The sequence below is a fragment of the Triticum aestivum genome, chromosome 3D (genome assembly GCF_018294505.1).
Source record: "Triticum aestivum cultivar Chinese Spring chromosome 3D, IWGSC CS RefSeq v2.1, whole genome shotgun sequence".
Classification (NCBI taxonomy): domain Eukaryota; kingdom Viridiplantae; phylum Streptophyta; class Magnoliopsida; order Poales; family Poaceae; genus Triticum; species Triticum aestivum.
The window spans coordinates 596,303,648-596,327,967 of NC_057802.1; the positions used below are offsets into that span (position 1 = coordinate 596,303,648).

Consider the following 24,320-nt stretch of genomic DNA (forward strand, 5'->3'; position numbering starts at 1 on the left):
CCTCCTCTTCCCCGCTCTCATCCTTGCTCTGCTCCACATCTTCGCTATCACTCTCATCCTCGCTATGCTCCACATCTTCACTATCACTGTCATCCTTTCTTTGCTCCACATCACTGTCAGAGTGAACATTGGACTGATCAACCGGAGCAGGCACCGCGAGCAACACTCCGACAAGATCTGGCACTGGAATAGGAGGGGCGCGGCGGCGGGAGCGGTACATGTACCACCTCGCACGCTGACGCGGATCCGGGGAGTTCTCCGCTTCGTTCATAGCCCAGAGGAAAACCTGGACTGGAACAACTCCTCGAGCAGGACCAAACAACGATTTCTTCTCATTGCCCGTAAGCACTTTGATGAGACCCCTACCGTGGTCGATGAACATCTGCAAGCTGGGAAACCAGCTGCAGATCTCCTCCACATTCGCCCTCTTCTCCAGATCGCCCTGACAGAACTTCCCAACTGCCTCCTCCCACTTTTCTTGAGCGCGGCGGCAATCACTTGCCGACCGCGACCTCCTTCCCTTCTTGTCCCCCATCGCCGGCGACGCCAGATGTGAGATTTGAGCACACGGAGTGAATGGGGAACAGAAGCAAAGACCTAGGGTTCGTATCTGCCAGATGAAATGGGGAATTTTTCCCCTCTCCAGCTGATAACCGCGTGTGAGGCCGGCCTGGAACGGCCCACCCAAATTAGGCCCAAATCAAAGCCGTGGCAGGCACTATCTCGGGGTGGTGGGAGTTTAGTCCCACCTCGCCAACGGAGAGGAGCTCGCACCGGTTTATAAACCCACCTGAGCTAATCATCTCAAGTTTCTATCTAAAGCAGGCAGCTCATTGCCTAACCAGTCTCTCTCTGCCCCGTTGGGCCTACCGGCAACTTATATACATTCACCGCGGGCCTGCATCCTGGCCCAATGGGTTACTAGTCGTATGCAGGCCGTGGGGTTTCATATAAATGCTATTGGTGTAGGCTGGCATTTTTATTATTTATTTAATTTTTTTGCATATGTCACATGTCTATTTTTTGCATATGTCACATGTCAAATTTTGCAAACAAGTTTGAATCGTTAAATTTTCAAATTATAAATTAAATTTAAAATTTAAAAATATTAAAAATATTTGGACCAAACATTTCCACCATGTGAGGATACCCAAAGTAAATTTTTAAATTTGTATTCAATTTTTTGCATATGTCAAATGTCTAATTTTGCACACAAATTTGAAACAAAATATGTCCTCTAGACTGACTGGTCAAAACATCGGTCTATACCTCAAGGGGGCATTGTAAAGTATTATTTTTCCAAAAAAAAAATTCATAGCCATGTTTGGCACATGTGGGTCACCATGTACAAGAAAATTTGGGTGATTTGGAGGTGGTGGAAAAAATCACGTATGTTCAAAAACTGGCTTAAGTTAGACCAAATGGCCCCTCCGGAATGCGATGTTTTTTCTACCACCTCCAAATCACCTCAGTTTTGGCACACATGATCTCTTGCACAAACAAAGCTAGTTTTCTAGACTGACTGGTCAAAACATCGGTCTATACCTCAAGGGGGCTTTCGGGGTGTTGACATGCTAGGCCGGAAATGCGCGTGTCAGAGATCGTACTTGCGTGTATAATCCCAAACTTTCTTCATGGCATCCCATGACCCCATAGAGAATGCATGCATAATGGTTTCCATGTGGGGCAAAATTTTGAATGTTTTTACGGTTTTGTGTTGGGGGGGGGGGGTTAGGGTTCAGGTACATGCCACATTGTTCACATTGTCCAATTAACACTTTGTATAGATTTTTTGGGTAAAAAATGAACGAAATAATGGAACTAATCTGAACGTAACGTTTGGCATGTATCAAACCAAGTAGCCACTATTCCTCAAAAAAAAACCAGTTAGCCACTAATTGCGCCAAACATATCACGTAATTACCAACGAAAATGGGTTGACAATTATTTCTGGAAATTCTTGGAAGGAATTTATTGCTCTTCCTTTTTTAGAGAACAATAAGTTTCTGGCTCGGGCTTCTGTGATATGTGGTTGGACCCGCAGTCAGTGCACATGTTTTGGAAGCCCCCAAAAGATCGTGCTCGTTAAAAAAACTTGCATCGAAGCGCATTACTTCAAAATAACTAATTAACCCTACAATCACGGATATATACCTTCCCATTCTACCGCATATCAACCCTATCCTAACCACCCCCATCTACCTTGTTTCTCCTCACATAGCCATCGCCGGGATCGCGCCATCGCTTCTCAAGCGACCACTCCGACGCCGGATTAAAAAGGTCTCCTCCACAGCTCCTCCCATCTTCGATAGCAGTGCTGATTATTTTTTCCATTGATTCGACCAAGAAGTCATTTCCGAAGAGATTAGAAAATACAGCCTTTGCCATAGTTGGGTAGTTCTGGTGTAATTGGAGTACATGATGTCATGCAAGAGCTTTTTGATTGATAGTTTGTAGTAGTTGTTCGTACGAACTGGTTATGAATATATTTTCTCGGTGGTATTGTTAGGAATTAGTCGGATGAGGTTGTGGATACAGTTTTCATACTATGGGTATATGTGTTGTTGTAGGGACCATGGTCTCAGAGGCGCATAACAAGCGTGCGGAGTACGACAAGTCTTTGCATGAAGCGCGCCGGGAGATCGACTTGAAGGTGCAAAAGGATCGCGCTGAGGTAGAAAAGAAACTCAAAAAAGAACGTTCATACGTGGACAGGATGATAAAGGAGGAGCGTGAGGAGTTTTCCCGTAATATGGTGAAGATGCGTCTTGAGATTGAAGAGAAGTATAAGCGGGACTGTGAGGACATGGAAAAAAAGTTTTTCCTTGGCTACAAGGAAATGCATCAAATGTTGCAGAAGGACCGGAAGCTTGTGGACAGTATTATACAGACAGAGCGAGTCAGGATGGATGCCTATGTGTTGCAGGCACGTTCGGATATGGACAGCAAGCTGCTACAGGAGCGGTCGGACATGGATTATAAGGCCATGCTGGAGAAGGTCCGTTTGGAAGGACATATGTTAGAAGCCCGTCCGATCTCACGGCCACCCCGACAACATGTCTTCAATTTTTCTCCCCCTGTAAGTATCTCGCACCGATTGTATATATTAAGGACCTACGTATTCTATGATACAAACATCTTCAATTTGTGGCAACCTTATGTCGGCGATTGTATGTAGGCTAAGCATCATGAGACGGCACAGTCGCCATCCACTCGAGACATTGCGATAGAGTCACCCGTTCAATGCCACATCACTCCACCCCAACAACATATCTTCAATTCTCCCCTTGTAAGTACCTCCCAACGATGCCATACCCAAGATATGGTATGACCTTTTAATTATGGTTCGACCACCTCCAAATCACCTCAATTTTGGCACACATGATCTCTTGCACAAACAAAGCTAGTTTTCCAAGGTTTTACTTTTTTTGAATTTTTTATTAATTTATAATGCCCTCTAGACTGACTGGTCAAAACATCGGTCTATACCTCAAGGGGGCATTGTAAAATATATATTTTCAAATTTTTCTTTCATAGCCATGTTTGGCACATGTGGGTCACCAAGTACAAGAAAATTTGAGTGATTTGGAGGTGGTGGAAAAAATCACCTATGCTCAAAAACTGGCTTAAGTTAGACCAAATGGCCCCTCCGGAATGCGGTGATTTTTTCGACCACCTCCAAATCACCTCAATTTGGGCACACATGATCTCTTGCACAAACAAAGCTTGGTTTCCAAGTTTTTATATTAGTTTTATTTTTTTTTGAATTTATACTGCCCTATAGACTAACTACAAAAAATCACCATGTAAGTTTGACCAAATGGTCCCTCCAGAAGGCGGTGATTTTATCGACCACCTCCAAAATTTCCACTTTTTAAAATATATTAGAAATGGAAGATTCAATCTTGCTAACTTATGAACATTGACAAAAAAGATTTTCAAAATTTTCTAATTCTTATAATATATCTCAAATGGAAGTTTCAATCACGCTAACTTATGAACATTGACAAAAAAGATTTTCAACATTTTCTAATTTTAAAAACATATTTGAAATGGAATATTCAATCATGCTCACTTATGAACATTGACAAAAAAGGATTTTCAACATTTTCTCATTTTAAAAATATATTTGAAATGGAATATTCAATCATGCTCACTTATGAACATTGACAAAAAAGGATTTTCAACATTTTCCAATTTTTATAATATATTTGAAATGGAATATTCAATCATGCTAACTTAAGAACATTGACAAAAAATGATTTTCAACATTTTCTAAATTTAATAATATATTTGTAATGGAAGATTCGATCATGCTAACTTATGAAAACCTCAAGTCAATGTTTTTTACTATCTATCCTATGTAGATAAGGCTTGTTCTTTGCACACACCATTACCAAGCACATGCCCACTGTATGCAGCATGTCTCATCAGTCAAGCAACATTGAAGCACCTACTGTGATCATTGCAGCATCAGAATATAAACACTGCAACAAAGCATAGCTGACCTGCATCTAGACAGTTGATATACTTCAGAGACATACTAGATTAATTAAGTCTCTGCCATACTTAAGAGTCTGCCATACTACTTAAGAGTCTGCCATACTACTTAACAGTTCACAAACACTTCCACCTTCCAGATTCACAGTTCACAACCATACTAGCGCAAAAGTTAAACATCATCAACTATATTGATGATGAGTACCACTACCAGCTTCACAGAGGGTGACTAGATGGGACCCATAGCCTTTAGGAGGGCTGCATGCTCTGCCCTGATCTTCACGTCGTCCCACTCGTCTACATCGCGTGCATGCGACATAAGGTGCTCATACAGCCCATCCTTGGGAATTGGCTTAGTGGTGCAGTATGGGCACCTGAACTTGCCCCACTTGTAGTACGCCGCCTTCCCCTTCTCCCTGATCTTGTTGGCTTCATGCTCAATGAAGGACTTGTGGTTCCACTCTTCCACCTCATCTCCAGAGTTGTACTGCACATACAAATGATTTGCATAAATACATACTTCCCATTTAGAGTAATGTAATTAACAAACATCAAATAATTGCCATTTACTTGCCCGTTAATGAACAAACAAACATAATAGCCCATTTACAGCTAATTAATGCACAAACAACAGAATAGTTCCATTTAGAAGAATTTAATGGACAAACAACAGAATAGTTCCATTTATATGCATTCATATATGGTTTCATGAAAAAACATCACACATATCCCATTTACAGCTAATTAATGCACAAACAACACAACTTTCAGAGGAATTAATTGAAAGTACAACAAAACTTTCCATTTTAGAATAATTCAATGGACAAACAACACAATATTTCCATTTATGTGCATTCAGATATGGTTTCATGATCAAAGACCACAAATATGCCATTTAGAGCTAATTAATGACCAAACAACACAACTTTATGATATCAATGAATAAACTATATAACATTCCAATTTAGAGGCATTCATATAGGGCATCATCAACAAACAACATCTCACACAGATTAATAAACAGACCAAAAACAACTTGGGGTTACCTCCTCGTCGTCGTCAGAATCAGACGGGTCGTCGAACCCAGCGATGTCCAGCTTCCTCTTGTTGCCAGCAGCTTCCTCATTCTGCAATATAAGTAATTAATTCAATTATACTACTAACTACATATAACATAGTATGCAAAGGTCAAGCAATCTGCAATGTGCTTCTAATAACCTAAAATGTTACTTTGACCTAAAATTATCCAAAGGTCAAGCATTCTACAATGATAGCTTGGTCAAACTAAAATTTTAGATCATGCTGACTGTGGTCCTTCAAACTATAATGCCAGACTGGGCACCAACAATAATTTTGTGAGTGCTCAGGTCTGCCAATTAATGGAGGTAGTACATTGGTTGACAACAAGTAATTGCATTTACTTCATCTGGCTCATGTAATGTACATAGTGGTGCATCAGCTGCCCTATAATCTGAACCTTATATTGGATAGTATATTGTAATGCCATGAGCTTCAGGAAAGGAAATCTTAGTGCAATTTTTGGTGCTAGGTGTGAAACTATTTCATATGACATTCATTCATGGAGTTATGCAACATAAATTTAATATGACCTGGTCATCTGGCATAGTTGCATGTCTAGCAAATCTACTTATGGTTTACTTTATAAGTACAGCAATCCTACAGATCAAAAATAAAACCTACCTACAATTTTAGTTTATGGATAATGAAGTGAAGCTCCTAACTATTTTGAAATTGTGCACTAGTTAAACGTACTGTGTTCATTTCAACAATTAATTGATAGACATCAAATGAACAAAGTAGGATTTTAACCTCATTTGTACAATATCAACTTTAATAGATACACTGGGTGGCGGCTCAGCCCCTGCCGTGGCCCACTGAGGGAATATGCAAAACAAATCTAACAACATATACAGCATAGAACAAAATCTGAGCACATGAGGCAATCCAGATTCTAATATAAAAAACCTAACTCTCATTATGATCTCTCTAGCATTCAACCACGAATCAACTACAAAAAACCCTAACTCTCAAATGGGGTTCCCCATTCAATCAAAAAACCCTAACAAGCAGAAGGGGGTGCCGCATTCAATCACAAATCTACAATAAAAAACCCTATCTACTAAATCTTCTGCTTAACAACTACAACTAAGAGAGGAGGGGAACGAGAAGGATTACCACATCCACCGCCTGCTTGTCGCTCGCCTCCGCACCTGCATCCAGTGCGCCGCCAGACGCCGTCACCAGCAGGTCCGGCACGACGGAGTCCGAGCCCACCACCCCCTGCTCCACCAGATCCGCCGCCGCAGCGACCGATCCAGCGACTGCGGGTGCAGCATCTCCTGCACCGCCGACGGCGGCCACTTCTTGGACGGCATCTGCCGCGGTGTTCGCGGCCTCGACCGCAACTCCGTGCGCAGTGGCGGCAGCGCCACCACCTTGCGCCATCGAAGCCTAAGAGAACCCACCGGAGAGAGGGAGGCGGTGGGGTTGAGCGAGTAGGTGCAGTGGCGGGGCGATGGAGACGAGGGGGAGACGATGCGGCAAGGAGAGAGGGAGTGAGCCGATTTGGGGGGAAATGGTGGGGGCGATGCGGCCGGTGGTGGTTCCCCTCCCTCTTTATAAGATGTGACGTTTTTGGAAGTTTTCGTGCGCCGCGTGGCTAGCCCACGACCGCCGCCGCCCACGCCCACGACCGCCGCACGTGACAAGGGAAAACGAATCGCCCACGTACAATACATGTATACCCCCAGTGTACAAAAGTAATCGGGCCGGTGCGGGCTTGTACAGGGCTGTACGCGCGCTCTCCACGGGCATAAAAAGACGATCGTGCCCCTCTTCACGAATCGTTTTTGACAGATCTCAGCCGTCCTTGTGTTTCTCCCCCTCGCGTTCAGCCCAGGGGGGAGCACCGGAGCAGAAACGATTGTTGCAGTATCGTACTCACTGATATTGTAACATTTTTAGTGCTCAAAGGGATGAATTGATTACTGGTTTAGCTCCTGACCTGATTAAGGATGGGTTGCGGTATTGCAGTACAAGGATGATACAGTTTTGTGCTTTGAGCACAACACACAAGCCGCTGTTTACCTTAAGTTCAATAATATGCTTTGTAATATTGCTCTTAATATAACCCGTTTGCATTTGTGCAATACAAGCAGCATTATCTTCATAGATAATGGTGGGTGATTTCAAAGAACCAATCCCGCTTGAACTTTGGACAAAGTTCATCATTCTGTGAAGCCATACACATTCCCTTGATGCTTCGAACAAAGCAATTATCTCAGAATGAATGGTGGACGTTGCCACTAAGGTTTGCTTTGTTGACTTCCAAGAGAAGGCCGTACCTCCGTCTAAGAAGACAAAACCAGTCTGCGATCTGGCATCATGGGGATCTGATAAGTATCCAGCATCGCAATACCCCACCATGGTTCTCTCTTGATTTTCTGATAGAATAAACCAAGATCTTTGGTGCCCTGAGGATATCTGAAAATATTCTTCACACCAACCCAATGCCTTTTCATAGGTGATGCGTTGTAGCTAGTAAATTAACTGCAAATGCTATGTCAGGCCTGGTGTAGTTCGCTAGATACATTAGTGCTCCAATAGCACCGAGGTAAGGAAACTAAGGTCCTAATACCTCTTCATCATCATCCTTAGGTCTAAATTGGTCTTTATCTCTATCAAGAGATCTGACGACCATAGGTGTTTTTGACGGATATGCTTTATCCATATTGAACTTTTCCAATATCTTTTGGATATAAGCAGACTGGTGAACAAGTATTCCTGAAGAAAAATGTTCAAGCTGCAAACCAAGACAAAATTTGGTTTTATCCAAATCTTTCATCTCAAATTCCGTCTTCAAATGATTACACGACTCATGTATTTCTCGTGTAGTCCCAATGATGTTCAAGTCATCAACATACACGGAAATTATACAAAATCCATCAGTGGATTTCTTGATGAACACACATGGGCAATCATTGTTGTTTGAGTAACCCTACTTCAGAAGGAACTCACTTAATCGGTTATACCACATTCTACCCGACTGTCTCAAGCCATATAACAACTTCAGTAGCTTTACGCAGTACATGTTGCGATTAGCTTTCGGATCCGGAATCTTCAGTCCCTCTGGAACTTCCATATAGATATCCGTCTTAAGTGACCCATATAAATATGCTGTCACCACATCCATCAATTGGATATACAAATTCATTTACATTGACAGTAATATCAAGTACCGGTACGTGATTCCATGGCGACGGAAACCGTTCCGGCGGCCTCCGAACTTGCGAAGATCACGGGCGTTCCGGTTGTGGCGGCGAAGACCGCCAACACCATGGCGACGGCGACGGCCCTGTCGACGTCGACCGCCGCTACGAACAAGGCGCAGGAAGAAGGACAGGAGACCACGAGGCATCCTCTTACCTTTCCTTTCTTCCCTTCTAGTTCTCTTTTCCGGCGACTGTCGCCGGCGTGATTTGCCTATGTGTGCTCTGGGCAGAGGCAAGTGCTAATAACGTGTGAAAGAATGATTTGATCGAACTGTCTCTTTCATTGATGATTCAAGGATTATATACATGGGGAACCGTTGCCATGAGCGAACGTGTCCGATCGTGGGGGCGTGGGTATGTCGAACCGTTACCATACCCAAACCGGCGGCTGTTTACACAAAGGGAGGATTATCCCTGATTATAGAATTAACTAGCAAAAGGGCCCGTGCGTTGCAATGGGGAAAAATCGCACATGGTATAGTCGGTCTTTTAGATTTGGCAAACTGCGGTTTTCAGTTAAAACATTACCGACTTGGGCATCTTGAGTAGCATTGTATATCAATGGGGGAGGAAACATCAACAATGTTTATTCCTTTTTTATCAGGTCAGTCTTGTAGCCACTTTATATAGCCACACAGTCTTTTTTATTGTCACGTTATAGCTACATACATCAACCCACATAACCTTCATTCTTTTTTACCGGGTCACTCTTATTGCCACGTTATAGCCACACACACCTCAACACTGTACACAACATGCATTCCTTCTTTACTGGGCATGTCATTGTCAAATTATAGCCACACCTCACTCTATGTTTTGTTTATTTCCAAAGAGGCTTGTTGATTGTCTCTTTGAGGATATATATATAAATTGGTGAGATCTTGTGTAAATTAGTGAGATGGTACTATTAGTTAATAAGAAAACATTTTTGGTAGACCCAAAAGATGGCCTACCACAATTTGCCTGCCCTGGCCCAACACCGGCCTACCTGGCCACCCTTTTTAGCCGGCCCACGCCCGACGAACCCTAGCGCAGCTCGATCCCCTCCCCCTTCCCTTGTGCCTAAGGATGATCATAAAAACCGAGAACCAAAGACCAAAGCTGAAAAACAAGAACCAAAGTGGAAAAACCGAGGACTGAAACTTCTTGTTCAATCGGTTAGCGAACAACAAAAACCGGAATTATTTCGTTGAGTTCGGTCGTTGGAATCTGCTGACCGAATTCCCAAATTAATTACAGGGAGCTTTTCACCACCCTTTTTCTCAGCCACAAATGTAATACCCACACCACCTAGAATAAAAGAACCAAGAACAAAGAACGCAACTCTCGCAACTCTCGCATAATTTTGTACCTTCCCAATACTGGAAAATCCCTTCTTTTCTTTAAAAATCGACCGGCCCAATTATTTTCTTTGCGGGACATTTTCCAGCAAACCCCAGCCAGCCCAAGGCCCAGCCGGGCCTCCACTTATCCCCACCAATAGAGAACCCTAGCCCGATTCTCATCGCTTTCACACTCGTCTGCCTCCCTCCTTCGATCCCCTCGACCTCACCTAGCGCCGCCAGGACAGAAGCAGCACGCGGCCGACCCCCTGCACTGCTGCACAGGCCGGCCGCTGCCGCCGGCGAGGTCCTCCACCGCCGCCACCCTCATCTCGTGCACGTTATCCTCCTCCCTCTGCGCCCCATCGTCCCACTCTCACTCTCTCTCTGTTCTTCCCTCTCACCCTCTCTCTGTTCTTCCCTGCTGCAGCGCTGAAGGAAGCCATGGCCGCCTCCTTTCAGTTCGCGCCGCCGCTGTCGGTTGCCCTCGCCGATGCATTCCCGGTTGCCCCGTCGCCGGCATCCCCCATCTCCGATGCTCCCCTCTGCTCGTCTTCTTGTTGCCCCCTGCAAGATTGCGCCGCCATGGTCCGTGGCGTCGACGCCGGCGAACTCCTCGCCCCCGGACGACTCTTCATTTTCTCCTCCATCTCCGTGCGTGCCTCCTGTCTCGCTGCCACTGTCTGATGCGACGCCCGAGCGCAGCAAAAAGGATTGCGGGCTGAATACTTTAAAATGCAGCGTGTTCTTTATAACGTGCTTTATTATTACTAGCAAAAGGGCCCATGCTTGCAACGGGAGGAAATAAATTACATGCCCATATGTTGTAGGTCAAGTTGAAACAAAAGGTGCCACGAGAAAGACTGTAAAGATAAAATAATGAAGATTTAAGTTGGACGAAAATCTTGTTACAGAAAAAAGAGCTAGTAAAGAGAATGCAATACGTACTTGTTCTTTTTCCAAGATTTGATTTATGAATTCATGGTTATCACATCACTGGCTGCTTCCATATTCTCTCAAGGCAACGTTTATATTATGCTAATCTCGTATCCCGGCACCTAGCTAGCCGCCAGCTATATAGGTGATGTTCCAGACAACTTGAGAACGTATATGAATTGGTGAGAATTAGTTTAAATTGGTGAGGTGGGACTATTCAAACAAAAATATCCACGCATCATCACATCAGTATGCTTTCCCTGTTGGCTATTGGTGAGGTTACAGGTTCGATCTTCACCTCAGGCATCCTTTTTTTTGGTGGCTTGCGCGAGAACTGGAAACATGACTTGCGGCCCAGGCCCAGCAACGTAGCTACGAACAACCTACGACACATTTAGCCTATACTTACGGAATATCCTGACGCTCACTGCGGCAGAATGTCGAGCTAACGCACAGAGGCGAGCGACCTAGCGATCATGATGGGCCGGCCCAACTACAAGATAGTACACGCGCTACAGTATCCTTTTTGGTACTTTCTGGAAGGTTCCTGACCGGTTTTGGGAACCTTCCGGAAGGTTCTTGAACCGGTTTTTTCTTTTTCTGTTTATTTTTTTCTTTCTCTTTTTTTCTTCTTTCTTTGTTTTTCTGTTTCTTTATTTCATTTTCAATTCCTTTTTCTTCTCTTTCTATTTCCTTTTTGTTCTTCAGATTTGCAAATTCCTTTCTGTTTCTTTTTTCTTTTCTTCTTTTTTCCTTTTTTCTGTTTGTTTTCTTTCTTTGGTTTCTTATTTCATTTTCTCTTTTTTTTTCAAAATATTCAAATTTTGTTTGCCTTTCCATAAAATGTTCATTTTTTAAAAAATGTTCTCAAAATTCAAAAAAAATTCTCATTACACAAAAAAGTTCAAAACTTTCGAAATTAATATAATGTACCAGACTTCAATTATTTTGTTCACGTTTTCAAAAAATGTTCGGGCTTCCAAATTTGTTCGGGATTTTTCAAATTTGTTCTCCGTTTCAAAATTTGTTCTCAATATTCAAAAAATGTGTGTGCTTTAAGAAATTGTTCGCGCTTCCTAATTTGTTCTAAGTTTCAAAATTTGTTCTCAAGATTAAAAAAAATGTTCATGCTTTAAAAAAAATCTGCGCTTCCAAATTTGTTCTCAAGATTAAAAAAATCCGTGCTTTAAAAAATGTTCATGTTCAAAAAAATTTCTTGATTTCAAAATTTTGTTCTCTAAATTCAAAAAATGTTTGGGATTTTAAAATATGTTCATTTTATCAAAACTTTGTTCAACCTTTTTAGTTTTTCTACTAAAATTTGGAAAGTGTTCGCTTTTTAAAAAACACTTTTTCAAAATAATTTTTGCGTTAGGAATTTGAGTAAATGTTCGGATCTACATTACATTTAGCTTCGCACGCCATGGCAAACCAAGAATGCTTGTCTATCGCGTTGGCTAGGGTAGTGCATACAAAGATAGGTGGAATCAGACGATCGTTTGATGATCAAACGTAGGAAACGAACTGTAATATTAGTACCACCTCGGATATAGAAAATAATATAGGTGAAAAAAACTGAAAGCGTAAATTCACGGCAAGAAACGTATTGTGACGGTGAACCCACGGAGTCAATCCGTGCTTTATTCACGAATCCCCATGACCCTACCCTTTGGTCATGCGATTCACGAATCAAGTTGATTAGTCGACTGCATGCATGAAGCACTGATTTAATCTCCCAATGGGCTCACGAATCCCACTCTCTCCCTCAAATATGCGTGTCTAGATTTAATCGGAGAGCCCCCACTCGTTCCATCATGGATCACCTCAGTCTCTCCCGTGTCTAATGAATCCCATCATAATTAGCCAACATATAATCCGATGGTCTCTCTCTTCTCTTCCTTTAATTCCACCACAAACGCCTCACAAATTCTGTTTAATTTAGCCAACATATAATCTAGTAGATTTTCTCCCTCTGTCCCAATAAATCCAACGTCCATGTCTCATGGATCTTGGGTAAAACGTATATAAATTGACGCGAATAAGTTTAAGGGAGCAATATGGGACTAATGATAATTGATTGTTGCAGCTTATACTCGACGGGAAGTTATAAGCTCGATCCCTAGCGAAGTATTATTTTTTGGCGCTTCTTTTTCATGACTTCCAGCAAAGCCCATTCTTGTTGCTGACGGCTCAATAGAGAAGACCTTTTTTTTTGCAGCTGAGAAACAATGTAGCTTGTAAGAAGTACGCACGAAATGAACCAAAAACATAGGTACTTTTTCTACAGACTTGTACATGTAGCTAAGTTGAATTAGGATTCTTATTATGGCTACCTGCATGTTCAGCTGGCCCACAACCTCCACGTCTGGCTGTAGTCTACAACTAAGAAATAACTTTGCTTTATTCACAACAGCTAGCAGACTCAGCTGGCTAGAATGGCGTGACTTCAATTTCAGGGTTAGCGAGGTCACGTGTTCGAATTCTTGCAACGCGGTTCCTTTTCTTTTTAGCTTTTCCTTGGATGTCCACCTGGGTGAACCCACTGTATATATATATATATATAGGAAAAGTGCCCGTGCGTTGCAACGGAAGAAATCGATGGGATGCATAACCGGCTACGTGATAGGGTTAAGTGCTTTTATGGGAGGCTACCATGGGAGGACTTTACCTGAAAATCAGAGATCACAGTTGATAAGGAGGAGCCGGGGGAGGCCAATGGCATGGTTACAAGCGGTGGCAATAGAGCAGTTGAGCTAGTCATCAATCCACGCAACTGCATGAGCTAGAATTTTTCATGACTATTATTTTTGTACTGAGTGAATTTATATTTATCATAGTTAGGATTAATAAAGCTCGAGAAAATCTGACATTAAAAGGAAGTAACTTATTCTTTTAGTATGTACGCACTTCATGCCAACCCAATAATTTAGATGCAAGAATGCGTTGAAGGGACATGAAACTGTGCTCCAAATAGGTCATGTGATCTCCAAAGAGATTGACGTCCTATATGAAAAATGAAAACATGAACATTGTATTACTTTTTATGGCTAGTCATTTTCAAAGAAACCATGATAGAGAAGCTGCATAGCAGATTACTTGGTGGCATCAGGATAAAGAAATATAGTACATTATATGGCTCAATTAGAATGTAGATTGCTTAATATTGATCGCCGACCACTAATTTAGGAAGTGCATAGAGCTGTCGAAATGATAATTAGAATGTTGAATGCTTAATATTGACCGTCAACGATTAACTCAAGAAGTGCCTTACTTGAGAGCAGCTAACAAATTAGTAGGAGTATATGTTCGACCAGTTGCAGCTACATTATTGCAGAGATCTGCAAGAATACTAAAATGACTTGCAAACTACTTATGACATGAAGCATCCGTGGGAGAGAAGAAAAACTGATTTAATGAACTGAAGACGGTAAATCTTTAATAAGATATGTGGCACAACATATACAAAATCGCAGACTGGTCAAGGGATCCAACTTTAGAGATTGATAACTGAAATTAAACGCATCTTTTTTTTGTGGGGTGAAATTAAACGCATCTCATTTAACAGTTTCAGGTCATCTAACTCTCACAATGAAAAGCCATAAATACAGTAATTAATTTACAGCATGACATATTATACGGATATTGTCTTTCAAAAATTCTAGCCTAGTTACGTTTCTTCTTTGCTTGAACAAAACATCATAAAAAATGCTAAAACATATATATTCTTTAAAATTCAGTAATCCATGTCACACAACCCGAAGAGAGAAGAACATAACTGCTAGTCGGAGGTCATCAACTAACATGTTCAGTGTTTCACTTAGTTAACTTTTGAACACTTGTATCCTTGTAATTTGGAACTAATCGAGCAGAGAATAGGAAGTAAAAGTATGTCCTCTCTCATGAAACATAGCTGTACAAATCTAAAATTTAACTAATAGAATAAGAATGCACTAAGCTCGCATGAAACATATTAGTGCAAGTACTACCTCGTTGATCTGCCCCCTGCTTTTGCTTAGGCCCTCTCCTCCGTACTAATAACTCCTTTGGATGCTTCTGTCTTGTCTGCTTGACGGGGGAAACAGAAAAGTTCTACAGATAAGTCCTCCTATCTATGAGATTTTCGGTTTTTATAACATAAGACTTCTCTTAAAATTCATCGATGCTTTTTGTTGTTATTAATTAGTAAGAAGAACGCTCGTCGACGCACGGCTATCAGTGTGCATCGCCTCAGGCGACGGCTGGCATGACCTTGAGCCACTGGGCTTGGTCAAGCGGCTTGCCAATTGCATAGATGATGAATCCTGCGACGGCGAAGACGAAAGCCGGCTTCTGCATCACGTTGTACATGCGCCAGCAGTCGAGGCTCCTGAACTCATCCCACTCGGTCAGGATGCAGACGGCGTGCGCATCGCGGACGGCCTCGTACGCGTCCGATGTGACGGTGACGGGCTGCCCGGCGGGCTCGCCCACGGCCCACCGGCTGCAGGTGGCGAGGGTGCGCGTGGTCCCAGTCAAACTTGTTCATGGCGAGGTCACGCCTCACCTGCGGGTCATAGATGCTAACGACGGCCTTGTCGCCAAGCAGACCTAGGCACATGTCGATGACCGGTGTCTTGCGGGTGTCACCGGTATCCTTCTTGAAGGCGAACCTAGCATGGCCACCTTCTTCACGGCGACGGTGTTGAACATGGAGGAGACAACACGGTAGATGAAGCGGCTCTTGCAGTCGTTGATGCCGATGACCTGCGGCCTGCCTCCATGGACGTCCTTGAGGACCTTCACGTAGACATCCTTGAGGACCTTCACGGCGGTGCCCTCAGCGAGGAACCTCCCGATTGGACAGGATTTGGTTCAGGACGCCATGGCCGTTGTGGGTGAGGATCTTCTCGATGGCTTTGGCGGTCTTGACGGTGACGGGCACGGTGAACTTCTCGACCATGATCTTGTTGGAGTGGGATATGTCGACGATCATGCATGCGCTCACCTAGTAGGTCAGGATCGGCCCGCGGCCTTGCCGGTGCCGAGGCCGCGGCTCTTGGTGGGGGGTGTTGACGGAGACGGAGACGAAGTCCGCCTCGCCGACGTCGGTGCTGAAGAAGAGGTTGCGGCCGCGGCCGCGGCACTGCTTGGCGACGTCGTCAAGGCCGGTCTCGTAGATGGGGAGCCGGTCGCTATTGCAGCCGGTGATCCGTGCCTTGGAGATGTGTATTAAACCGATATTTATGAGAGAAATTAGAGGAGACGTGGGATGAAGAGTTGGACTACAACTAAGAGTCTACGTTGAGAGGGGAGTTTAACATGCCGAGAAAGACCAAGATGAACAGACGAAACAAAAAAAAACTGGACACAACACACAAACGTTATTTATTTGAGTGTGGGTTGATTCCTAAAAACTACAGGGACTTTTCTGCAAAAAGGACGCGACGGTGAACCCGACAAAGTCAATCCGTATATAACAGGCACCACCAGAGCACCTACACCCACCCCCTCCGGCCATCGAACCAGAACTCTATTTGTTCAGGTTTCAAAATTTTGTTCGAATTTTTGATATTTATTGACGATTTTAAAAACGTATTCATATTCAAATATTTTAAGAAAAATCGTCCACACTTGTTTCCAAGAATTGTTGAAAATATTTAAGAAAAATAAATAGACCTGTCGCTAAACTACTTTAACTGGGGCGCTGCAATTTGAGCATAATCAACAGCTAGCTCATGTGGTTGGCGTCCCTGCTACCTAGCGTGAGGTCGTGAGATCGAACCCATCATGTGCACCCGAGTTTACTCCTCCGCCTGCCGAAAGGCAAGCAAAGTACACACTTCCGTGCCTGTCCAACGTAATTTTTATTTTCAGTCAAAATAAAATTACACCGACGGTTCGTTCCTAATTCCCACATCCCACAGCTCTCGCCCCCATCTTCCTCGGAGAACCTTCTCCCTCCACATGGCTGGATGCGAGCGGCTGCTCCGATCAACATCGCGACGGTTTCGGCGAGTTGATTCGGCTGCGGGAGGATTCGCGGCGTGGTGGGTGGCCTTGGCGGCGTGCAATACTTGGTGGCCTGGTCAACGGTAGGCTACACGGCGGGCGGAGGGAGAGGAACGGCTCGCCCACCTGCAACCTCGTCTCCAGCAGGAATCGAGTAGGGCCATCGCTCCCCCACCTCACTCTCCACCAACAGGCTGCTAGTACTTAATGATTGCCACTCGTACGTGAGTACCACACCAGCCACCTGCAACGAGATCCCCTATCTCCAGATCCAAGTTACCTGAATTTCATATGCCTCCCAAGGTTAGAGAGATTTTGATTTCGGTCCAATTTCCTCGACATGTGACCCTGTTTTTAAAATACATAGAGAATTGTGACCCATCTTTGTTACTGTAAGCAGTCTCGATTGTGAATATCCCCAATTGCGTCAATTTTTTCTTTCTTGCATCGAATTGTCTGAACCAGTCCAATTTTTGTTATGGTGGATTAATACTGGGTTAGATTCTATGATTCTGTGATGGACTTAAACTCAATGTGAATGATCTGATGTAGGTAGATTCAGTTGCAGGAGCTCAAGTTTCTGTTCTTGGTTGGATCAATCAAAATCTTGTTTATGTGATGGTATTATGAAAATAACAAGTGGAGGCTTCATATTGCAGGCAACAAGAAGAGCATGCATTAATTATATTCTTATAATGCTGGTCTTGTTTGCTTTCAAAGTAGGCTGCCCATGCATTTTTACAACACATACTCATGACAAATGGTTCGGGGTTCATTCACCCATTCATCTTTTCCTACTAGCTTTTTCTCATCATTGTGTGTGAGGGAGCTAGTTCTCTTTGTCTTCATGTGCTTGACGCATGGGGTGATCTTGAGCCTGAGTCCAGCGATCTTCTTTTTTTAGTTGCTTGTGCTACAGATTTTTGTTTCAGGTTTGGGGGTCTAGTACTGTTTTTCATCGCAGAAAGGCCTGCTAGTCGTCCATACATACTACGGGCTTGCTTTATTTGCAATTGCTCTTTTCTATGCAATTTTTATCAATGCTGCCTTTTCTTCTTCAAGAATTGTGAAACTGTTATTAAAATCCTACTTGTTTAATCAGATGCCTAGTTGTTTATTTTAATTTCAGTTGACTGTCTCATATATTATTTTTGAAGGTATCACCACGAGAAGGAGAAGCAAGGGGAAGCTACATTTCCAAGCAGATGCCAACTGTTGCAATTGGAGTCTATAACTTGTTCTCATGGTATGCACAGTCGTTTATGTACTTTCCTGGGTTTACATGCCCATATATTCTATGCTAGTTCATCATAGCTGTAACCATGGTTTGACTGTTCGTTTCTATTTACCAGCAGTCATGTATTAATCATTTTTTAATTTTTTCTCCATCCTAATTGATCTTGCACTTATTGACTAAATAGGTGAATGGATATTTTATCTTGTATGCTCTGTATACAAGTACTATGTACTTCAATAAATACTAATGAAAGTACAAAATTGACATGCAAAAAAATTGGCTCACCTTCTGTGTGTTGCCAAGGAATAATTTCTTATCCATTATGTGATGAATTCTCAATTTTTCTTTTCTGATCATGCTCATTGTTGCTACCCAAATATAAAAGTACATAAAATTTGGCACATTTACTGAAACAAAAATTCTATCTGTCCAATATCTACTTTCTGGTAGAGCTTGCAGACTTAGCATGTATTTTACCGAAAAAGGGTTGCCCCCCGCTTTATATTATAAAGCAAGCATCACCACATACATCCGAGCGAACCGATACAAACACACCCACCACGACACATAGCACACGCCCAAGGCAAGATACAAAGGTGCCGGGCACTGACACACCACTCGGACGACAACCAAGCAAACTAGAGATGAACCAAGAAGAACTACTTGGAGCCACCGAGGAGGGGTGAGACGGACAAAGACGGAGCAAGGACTCCAGGACGGTGCCTCCCAAAAGGGTATGACCACGGATAGCCGCCACCGTCCGATCCGAAGATCAAGTTTTCACCCGGAGCCACACGGAGGAGTGGGAGCACAGCGACGGAGCCTTCAAGAAGGATACGACGTCTGTCGACGCCGCCGTCACAGAACAGCGCAAAGCCACCGTCGCAGACCCGGCCACCAGCGAGGAGGACCCCTAAGGACCGCCACTGACCACCAAGAAAACTCACCAGGGAGCCCATCTGCGCTGCCGCCGTCGTCCAGCCGGCGGGACGCCTGGATCCCTACTAGCACGCCCACCAGCCACCGCTGCTGCGCCTCCACCACCACCAGCCGCGGCCACGGTAGGAGCGGACGCCCGCAGCCCGCGCCGCCCTCGGCCCGCGCCGCCTCGGCCCAGATCTGGCCGTCCGTCGCCGCCGGATCCCACCGCACACCACTGCTGCTGCAGCCCCTTCACGCTGCCGCCCACAGCCCGCGTCTCCGCCGCCGTCTGCTGCCGCCGCGCCGCCACGCCCCGAGCCAACGTCGCGCCGCCGCCCGACCCTAGGAGGAGGGGGGAGCTGGAGGCGGCGCTAGGGTTCCCCCCCCCCCCCCGGCGCTCGCGGGAGCATCACGGGAGGGAGAGGGAGAGGGGGGGATCCCTGATGGTTTCTGTCTCGGCACTTGGTATTTCTTCCATGCGGGGTGTTTGTGTTAATGCCTGAGTGGGAATTGCTGCAACAGCAGTGATACACTTTGGGAGAAATCTGGGATGAAGGAAGGTGCAGGCTCAAAATTTCATTCACTAGTTAGTTTTGAAATAGTTCCTGACCGTAGTTGTTCCAGAATCCTGCTTTGTTGCATTTATTACTAATAAGCAATCAGATTTGCGGGTTCCTACTCTATATTGGAGCTTGAATATTTAGCACCTCTTTTGGCACATTCTGTAAACAAACAAAAAAAACATGACTTATGTTTACCGCATAACAATTAATCCCATAGGGAAGGTCCATGTCATCTTTTTTGCTTCAGATTATTATTATTGCCGTAAGGCATTGATCTTGTTCATCTTTAACCTATTTACATGTCTCTCAGAGCTATCTTTTAAAATATGATTAATTACTTGTAAGATGTGTATTCCTCAGGTGATTTACGATTTTAGTGATTATTTGTGTGCTTGTCCATTAAATGATTATCCAGTCTGCTATTGATAGCCCATCGTTTACAAAGACAGTTTATGGGCTCCAGATTTATTTCTATTAATCTTGTGCTTCTAGGAATTGGTGGTGGCAGTCGTCTCAAAAAGACAGTGAGTGCAAGGCGCTGGTTTCCTATGATGTTCTGTTATGCAACACCGTTTTGCTTTTCATTCGTCGTCCAACAGATCAAAAGTAGTCTCAGAAGTAATGAAGGCTGTGCTTGACGCCTGTAAATTATCTGATTGACGAATTCTGAATCATGTGGTCCTGTGGAGACATTTTTCCAAGTTCCCTTGATATACTATTAAACCTGGTAGGTGTATAATTGTATAAGTACACCTATAAGCGTCATCTGATATAGTGGATGCTCTCAGTCAATGACTATACTTATTGTCGCCTTTGTTGTATGCTCTTCCCTTTCTTTGCAACCAGTGGCATTGTTTTAGTTCTGGATCTTTCTTAAAAGAGCAAGTTGTATATGTCTCCTAGTAGAGAAAAGGCAAAGCCGTATACTACCTCTGTACCGAAATACTTGTCGTTAGGGAAAACAAGTACAAGTTCCCCAGCAACAAGTATTGTGGTACCGAGGGAGTATTACACTGAATTTATCAAGCAAGCATGCAGTTCTTCTATGACTACAAATGTTTTGCAATAATATATAGGAAGGAATCCACGCATTACCACTACATTAGTTCATGACTATGATGCATGGGAAAGGAACTATGATGGTACTGTTTATGCCATTTATTACATGTAATTATCAGCAAATTATAAAACATTGGCAATCCGAAAAAACAAAAAATTGGAATTTCCTGTACGTTCAACTTTTGCAAAAATGCCTATGTAATCTTACGTTGGCTAGAGTGGTGGGGATTGGTGAGGTAATCTTACAACTCATGCACTGTTTCTACGTTAGCTAGTGGGGAGGTAATACATTAGCTAGCTAGTGGGCAGGTAATCTTACGTCTCATGTAAGTGATTACGGGAGGCTGGTTGGTTTGCGGTGGCGCACCATCTGGCTAATAGTCACCCTGGGTGACGAATAGGTAAATTAACTGGGACACCTAGGTGCCTGGGCACCTTGTTTGGGTCAATCCGTTAAGCATTTGGATGTAAGTGACGTGCATCATTATTGATTTGTTTCCTAATTTACTCCATGCAAGACTTTCCATATATACGAGATAGCATTAAGCGTTTGATTTTTTCCTAGTTTACTCGCATTCTTTCTACAGTGACACTTTCTACTCATACAATTCAAATAAATTAGATTCGGCAACCATCTGATCATCTAAGTTCAATTTTGAATCATTTTTTCTACTTGAACTTAAGACATGTACATGTACGTGTTCCTAATTTCCTTTTACGTAATAAAAATATTTGTTCATACACACATACCTGATACCCATGTATACATATTATTAGACCGTGATACCAGTTGATGGGTATCTAATTAAAATATGTACAAGTTGGTGTTGGTATTATACTTAATAAAAATATACACATACCTAAAATATTTTATGTAACAAAAAATACACACATACTCGTGGTATTATACCTAACAATAATATTCCGGAATATACCTAATGATAATATACCAGTTGGTGGGTATTATACCAATTGTTGGGTATTATACCTAATGAAAATATTTATGGGTGTTGGTATACCTAATGAAAATATTTATGTGTTGGGTACATATTATTAGACGATACCAATTATTGGGTATCATATACAATTATTTGCGCCTATGTACTTCAAAAATAAGTAGATATAATACCTACGTATTTTTGGGGTATGTACTCATGCATTTCATGTCGGGGTATGTAGTTATAGGAAAATACGATGAGTACGCGCATACCTAAAAAATATCGAGTACTTTCAATTTTGTGTATCCATAGATATTTGAAGTATGCAGTTGAGTATTATACCTAACGAAAATATTCATGTATGGGTGTTATACCTAATCAAAATGTACACATACCCGGGTATTCATCCAATAAAAATATACACATACTTAAGATACGCTTGTGTACATTTTGGTAATTCAGTCAAAATATGAATCGTGCATACCGACTAACTACGAATAGTTTTTCCTACATTCCTACGGAGTATCACATTAATTTCTAATTTCTATCTCCTGTTATGTCTATCAACATGCAATGTTGCCATGCATGCTACTTTTTTCTTTCCCACGAAAGGACTCTTGCCATGTATGGTGCATGGAGTCATATTTATGGCATTCTTTTTTTTGCGGGGTATATTTATGGCATTCAATAAGTATTTATGCCACAATTAATTTGATCATAAATTTGTAATGGAATAACCCGTTAACAACAATAACCGTTACAACAGCACACATCTAAATGCGATCGAGTGGTGGAAAGGCAAGGAGCCTGGACACCTAGGTGCCCCAAACTGTTGTAAATTGTGTGGGGCACCTAGGTGCCTGGGCACCTAGACCCATTACGGCAAGTCATATCCATTAGTGCATGCTATACAATCCACGTAATAATAGCTTTCCATATTCTGTTTGCATGCATTATTACCATAATGGTCTACGATTGCTTTCCAAAAAATAGTATTCTATTTATTTGCTAGCAATAGTCCTTTTCAAAACAAAATTGTACGGTGTTTCTTCTATACTAATACATGCTAGTGTCGGTTCTACAAAAAAGATGGTGTATCTACGTATATACACAAGATATATTTAATTTCAAGGTATCTGAACTTTTAAGAAGAATTAAGGCCAGTTTGAAATTTTTAACGACTAATTTATCTGTATAATTTAATGTGACCAAATAATATATATGCAGTACGAGCCTTTCCTACTATTTCAATGGTCAACAAAAATATAATACGTCATCCTAGTTATGTTTCTTACTTTTAGGTATGTAGAAAGCATGTGCGTACCGAGAAGCAATAGTTTTGCCCGTACATATACCTAAGATATTGTATCCATATACGTTTTTTTAATAAGGTGAATCATGTTGTACAATTGTTACTCAACAGGTATTGGGTGCTTGTATTTTGGGCGTTGTCATATATACACATCAAATGTATGATACCCAATATATCGTATGACTAATGTATGATACCCCATATATCATATGACTAATGTATGATACCCATGGTTTCATATACCCAACGATGATAAGAGTACAACAGACCTCCTATTCGGTATACGTTGGGTATACCCATGGTATCATATACCCATTGTACTGTATCCCTAATGTCCACAAAAAATATGTATACTCATTGGGTATATCAATATACCTATTGAGTATACCATTGGTATCGTATAACCAATGGATGTTCTTGTGTATTTTTTAAATGATTTAATCTTCAAGGTACCTAACATTTAAAGAAAATTAAGGTTGGGTTGCACTTTCTGACACTTAATTTCCCTATACAAATTAACGTGGACAAATAATATAATATGTCATCCTAGTTAATTTTTTTGTGTTTTAGGTTTGTACAAAACATGTTGATGCCGACGGCCAATTTTTTCATTCGTACATATACCTAAGATATCGTATCCATATACTTTTTCTAGTACACTTATATTCCTTGGAGATGTACACAAAACTGATATACTTTTGCATGGGGATATACCAGAAAATGATAGACCCTTTGCTGATACATGTATACTCGTTCGAGACATACCTGTAAATGATACTGGAGACATACCCAAAAAAATGTATACCCCAAGAATATAAATAAATGTGACATACTCGGAAATTATATACCCAAAATCCATATACTCGCATGTGATGTACCCCAGATTAAGTACGAACTATAGGTCGAGAATACATCAAAGGTAGGTATATGCCCAAAACATTAGTATGTGCATTTATATAATATGCCTTACCCGAACCGCACTCTCCTCATCAAAAAACCAAAAACTCGAACCGTCCGCACGTCTTTGTCATGCATGCATTATTGGCCGGCATGTGACGAAACACTCTACTACAGTTTCAAAATAGGAACGAAACACTCTACTATGTTGCCGTGTATGCATGCATACAGACATACAGTAATATATACGATATACACGGTGTTTATTGAAGCAGTAATAGAGTACTGTATATCTTGTGAACAAGCTATAGTTAAGACCCCAGTATGTCGGTCGATCGAATGGTATATATATAGG

General features: G+C 42.4%; 2 protein-coding genes and 1 pseudogene across 2 annotated transcripts; 1 reads left to right on the forward strand and 2 right to left on the reverse strand.

Annotated features, from left to right (window-relative positions):
- Window positions 1–4,729: 4,729 nt before the first annotated feature.
- Window positions 4,730–7,171, reverse strand: LOC123076625 (uncharacterized). The gene is made up of 3 exons (XM_044498775.1): window positions 6,697–7,171; window positions 5,547–5,627; window positions 4,730–4,987 (listed from the first exon to the last, which is right to left on the reverse strand). Exons 1-3 carry the CDS (start codon window positions 6,964–6,966, stop codon window positions 4,730–4,732), a joined length of 609 nt encoding a protein of 202 aa, XP_044354710.1. The 5' UTR covers window positions 6,967–7,171.
- An 8,106-nt stretch (window positions 7,172–15,277) lies between these two features.
- LOC123075775 (UDP-glucose 6-dehydrogenase 2-like) lies at window positions 15,278–15,739 on the reverse strand (annotated as a pseudogene).
- A 172-nt stretch (window positions 15,740–15,911) lies between these two features.
- On the forward strand, window positions 15,912–20,485 carry LOC123076626 (uncharacterized). Its single transcript, XM_044498776.1, has 4 exons — window positions 15,912–16,233; window positions 16,954–17,192; window positions 18,196–18,284; window positions 20,252–20,485. Exons 1-4 carry the CDS (start codon window positions 15,912–15,914, stop codon window positions 20,367–20,369), a joined length of 768 nt encoding a protein of 255 aa, XP_044354711.1. The 3' UTR covers window positions 20,370–20,485.
- Window positions 20,486–24,320: the final 3,835 nt, after the last annotated feature.

Bases quoted from the DNA above. Each gene is read 5' to 3' on its own strand.
- LOC123076625 (XM_044498775.1), bottom strand. From the start codon at position 6,966: ATGGCGCAAGGTGGTGGCGCTGCCGCCACTGCGCACGGAGTTGCGGTC. The intron at 5,628-6,696 runs GTAATCCTTCTC...CTTATATTGCAG, and splicing joins ACAAGCAGGCGGTGGATGTG to AATGAGGAAGCTGCTGGCAA. The intron at 4,988-5,546 runs GTAACCCCAAGT...TTGTATGTGCAG, and splicing joins ATTCTGACGACGACGAGGAG to TACAACTCTGGAGATGAGGT.
- LOC123076626 (XM_044498776.1), top strand. From the start codon at position 15,912: ATGGCCGTTGTGGGTGAGGATCTTCTCGATGGCTTTGGCGGTCTTGAC. The intron at 16,234-16,953 runs GTGATCCGTGCC...CACATCCCACAG, and splicing joins GCCGGTCGCTATTGCAGCCG to CTCTCGCCCCCATCTTCCTC. The intron at 17,193-18,195 runs GTAGGGCCATCG...TTATTTTTGAAG, and splicing joins TCGTCTCCAGCAGGAATCGA to GTATCACCACGAGAAGGAGA.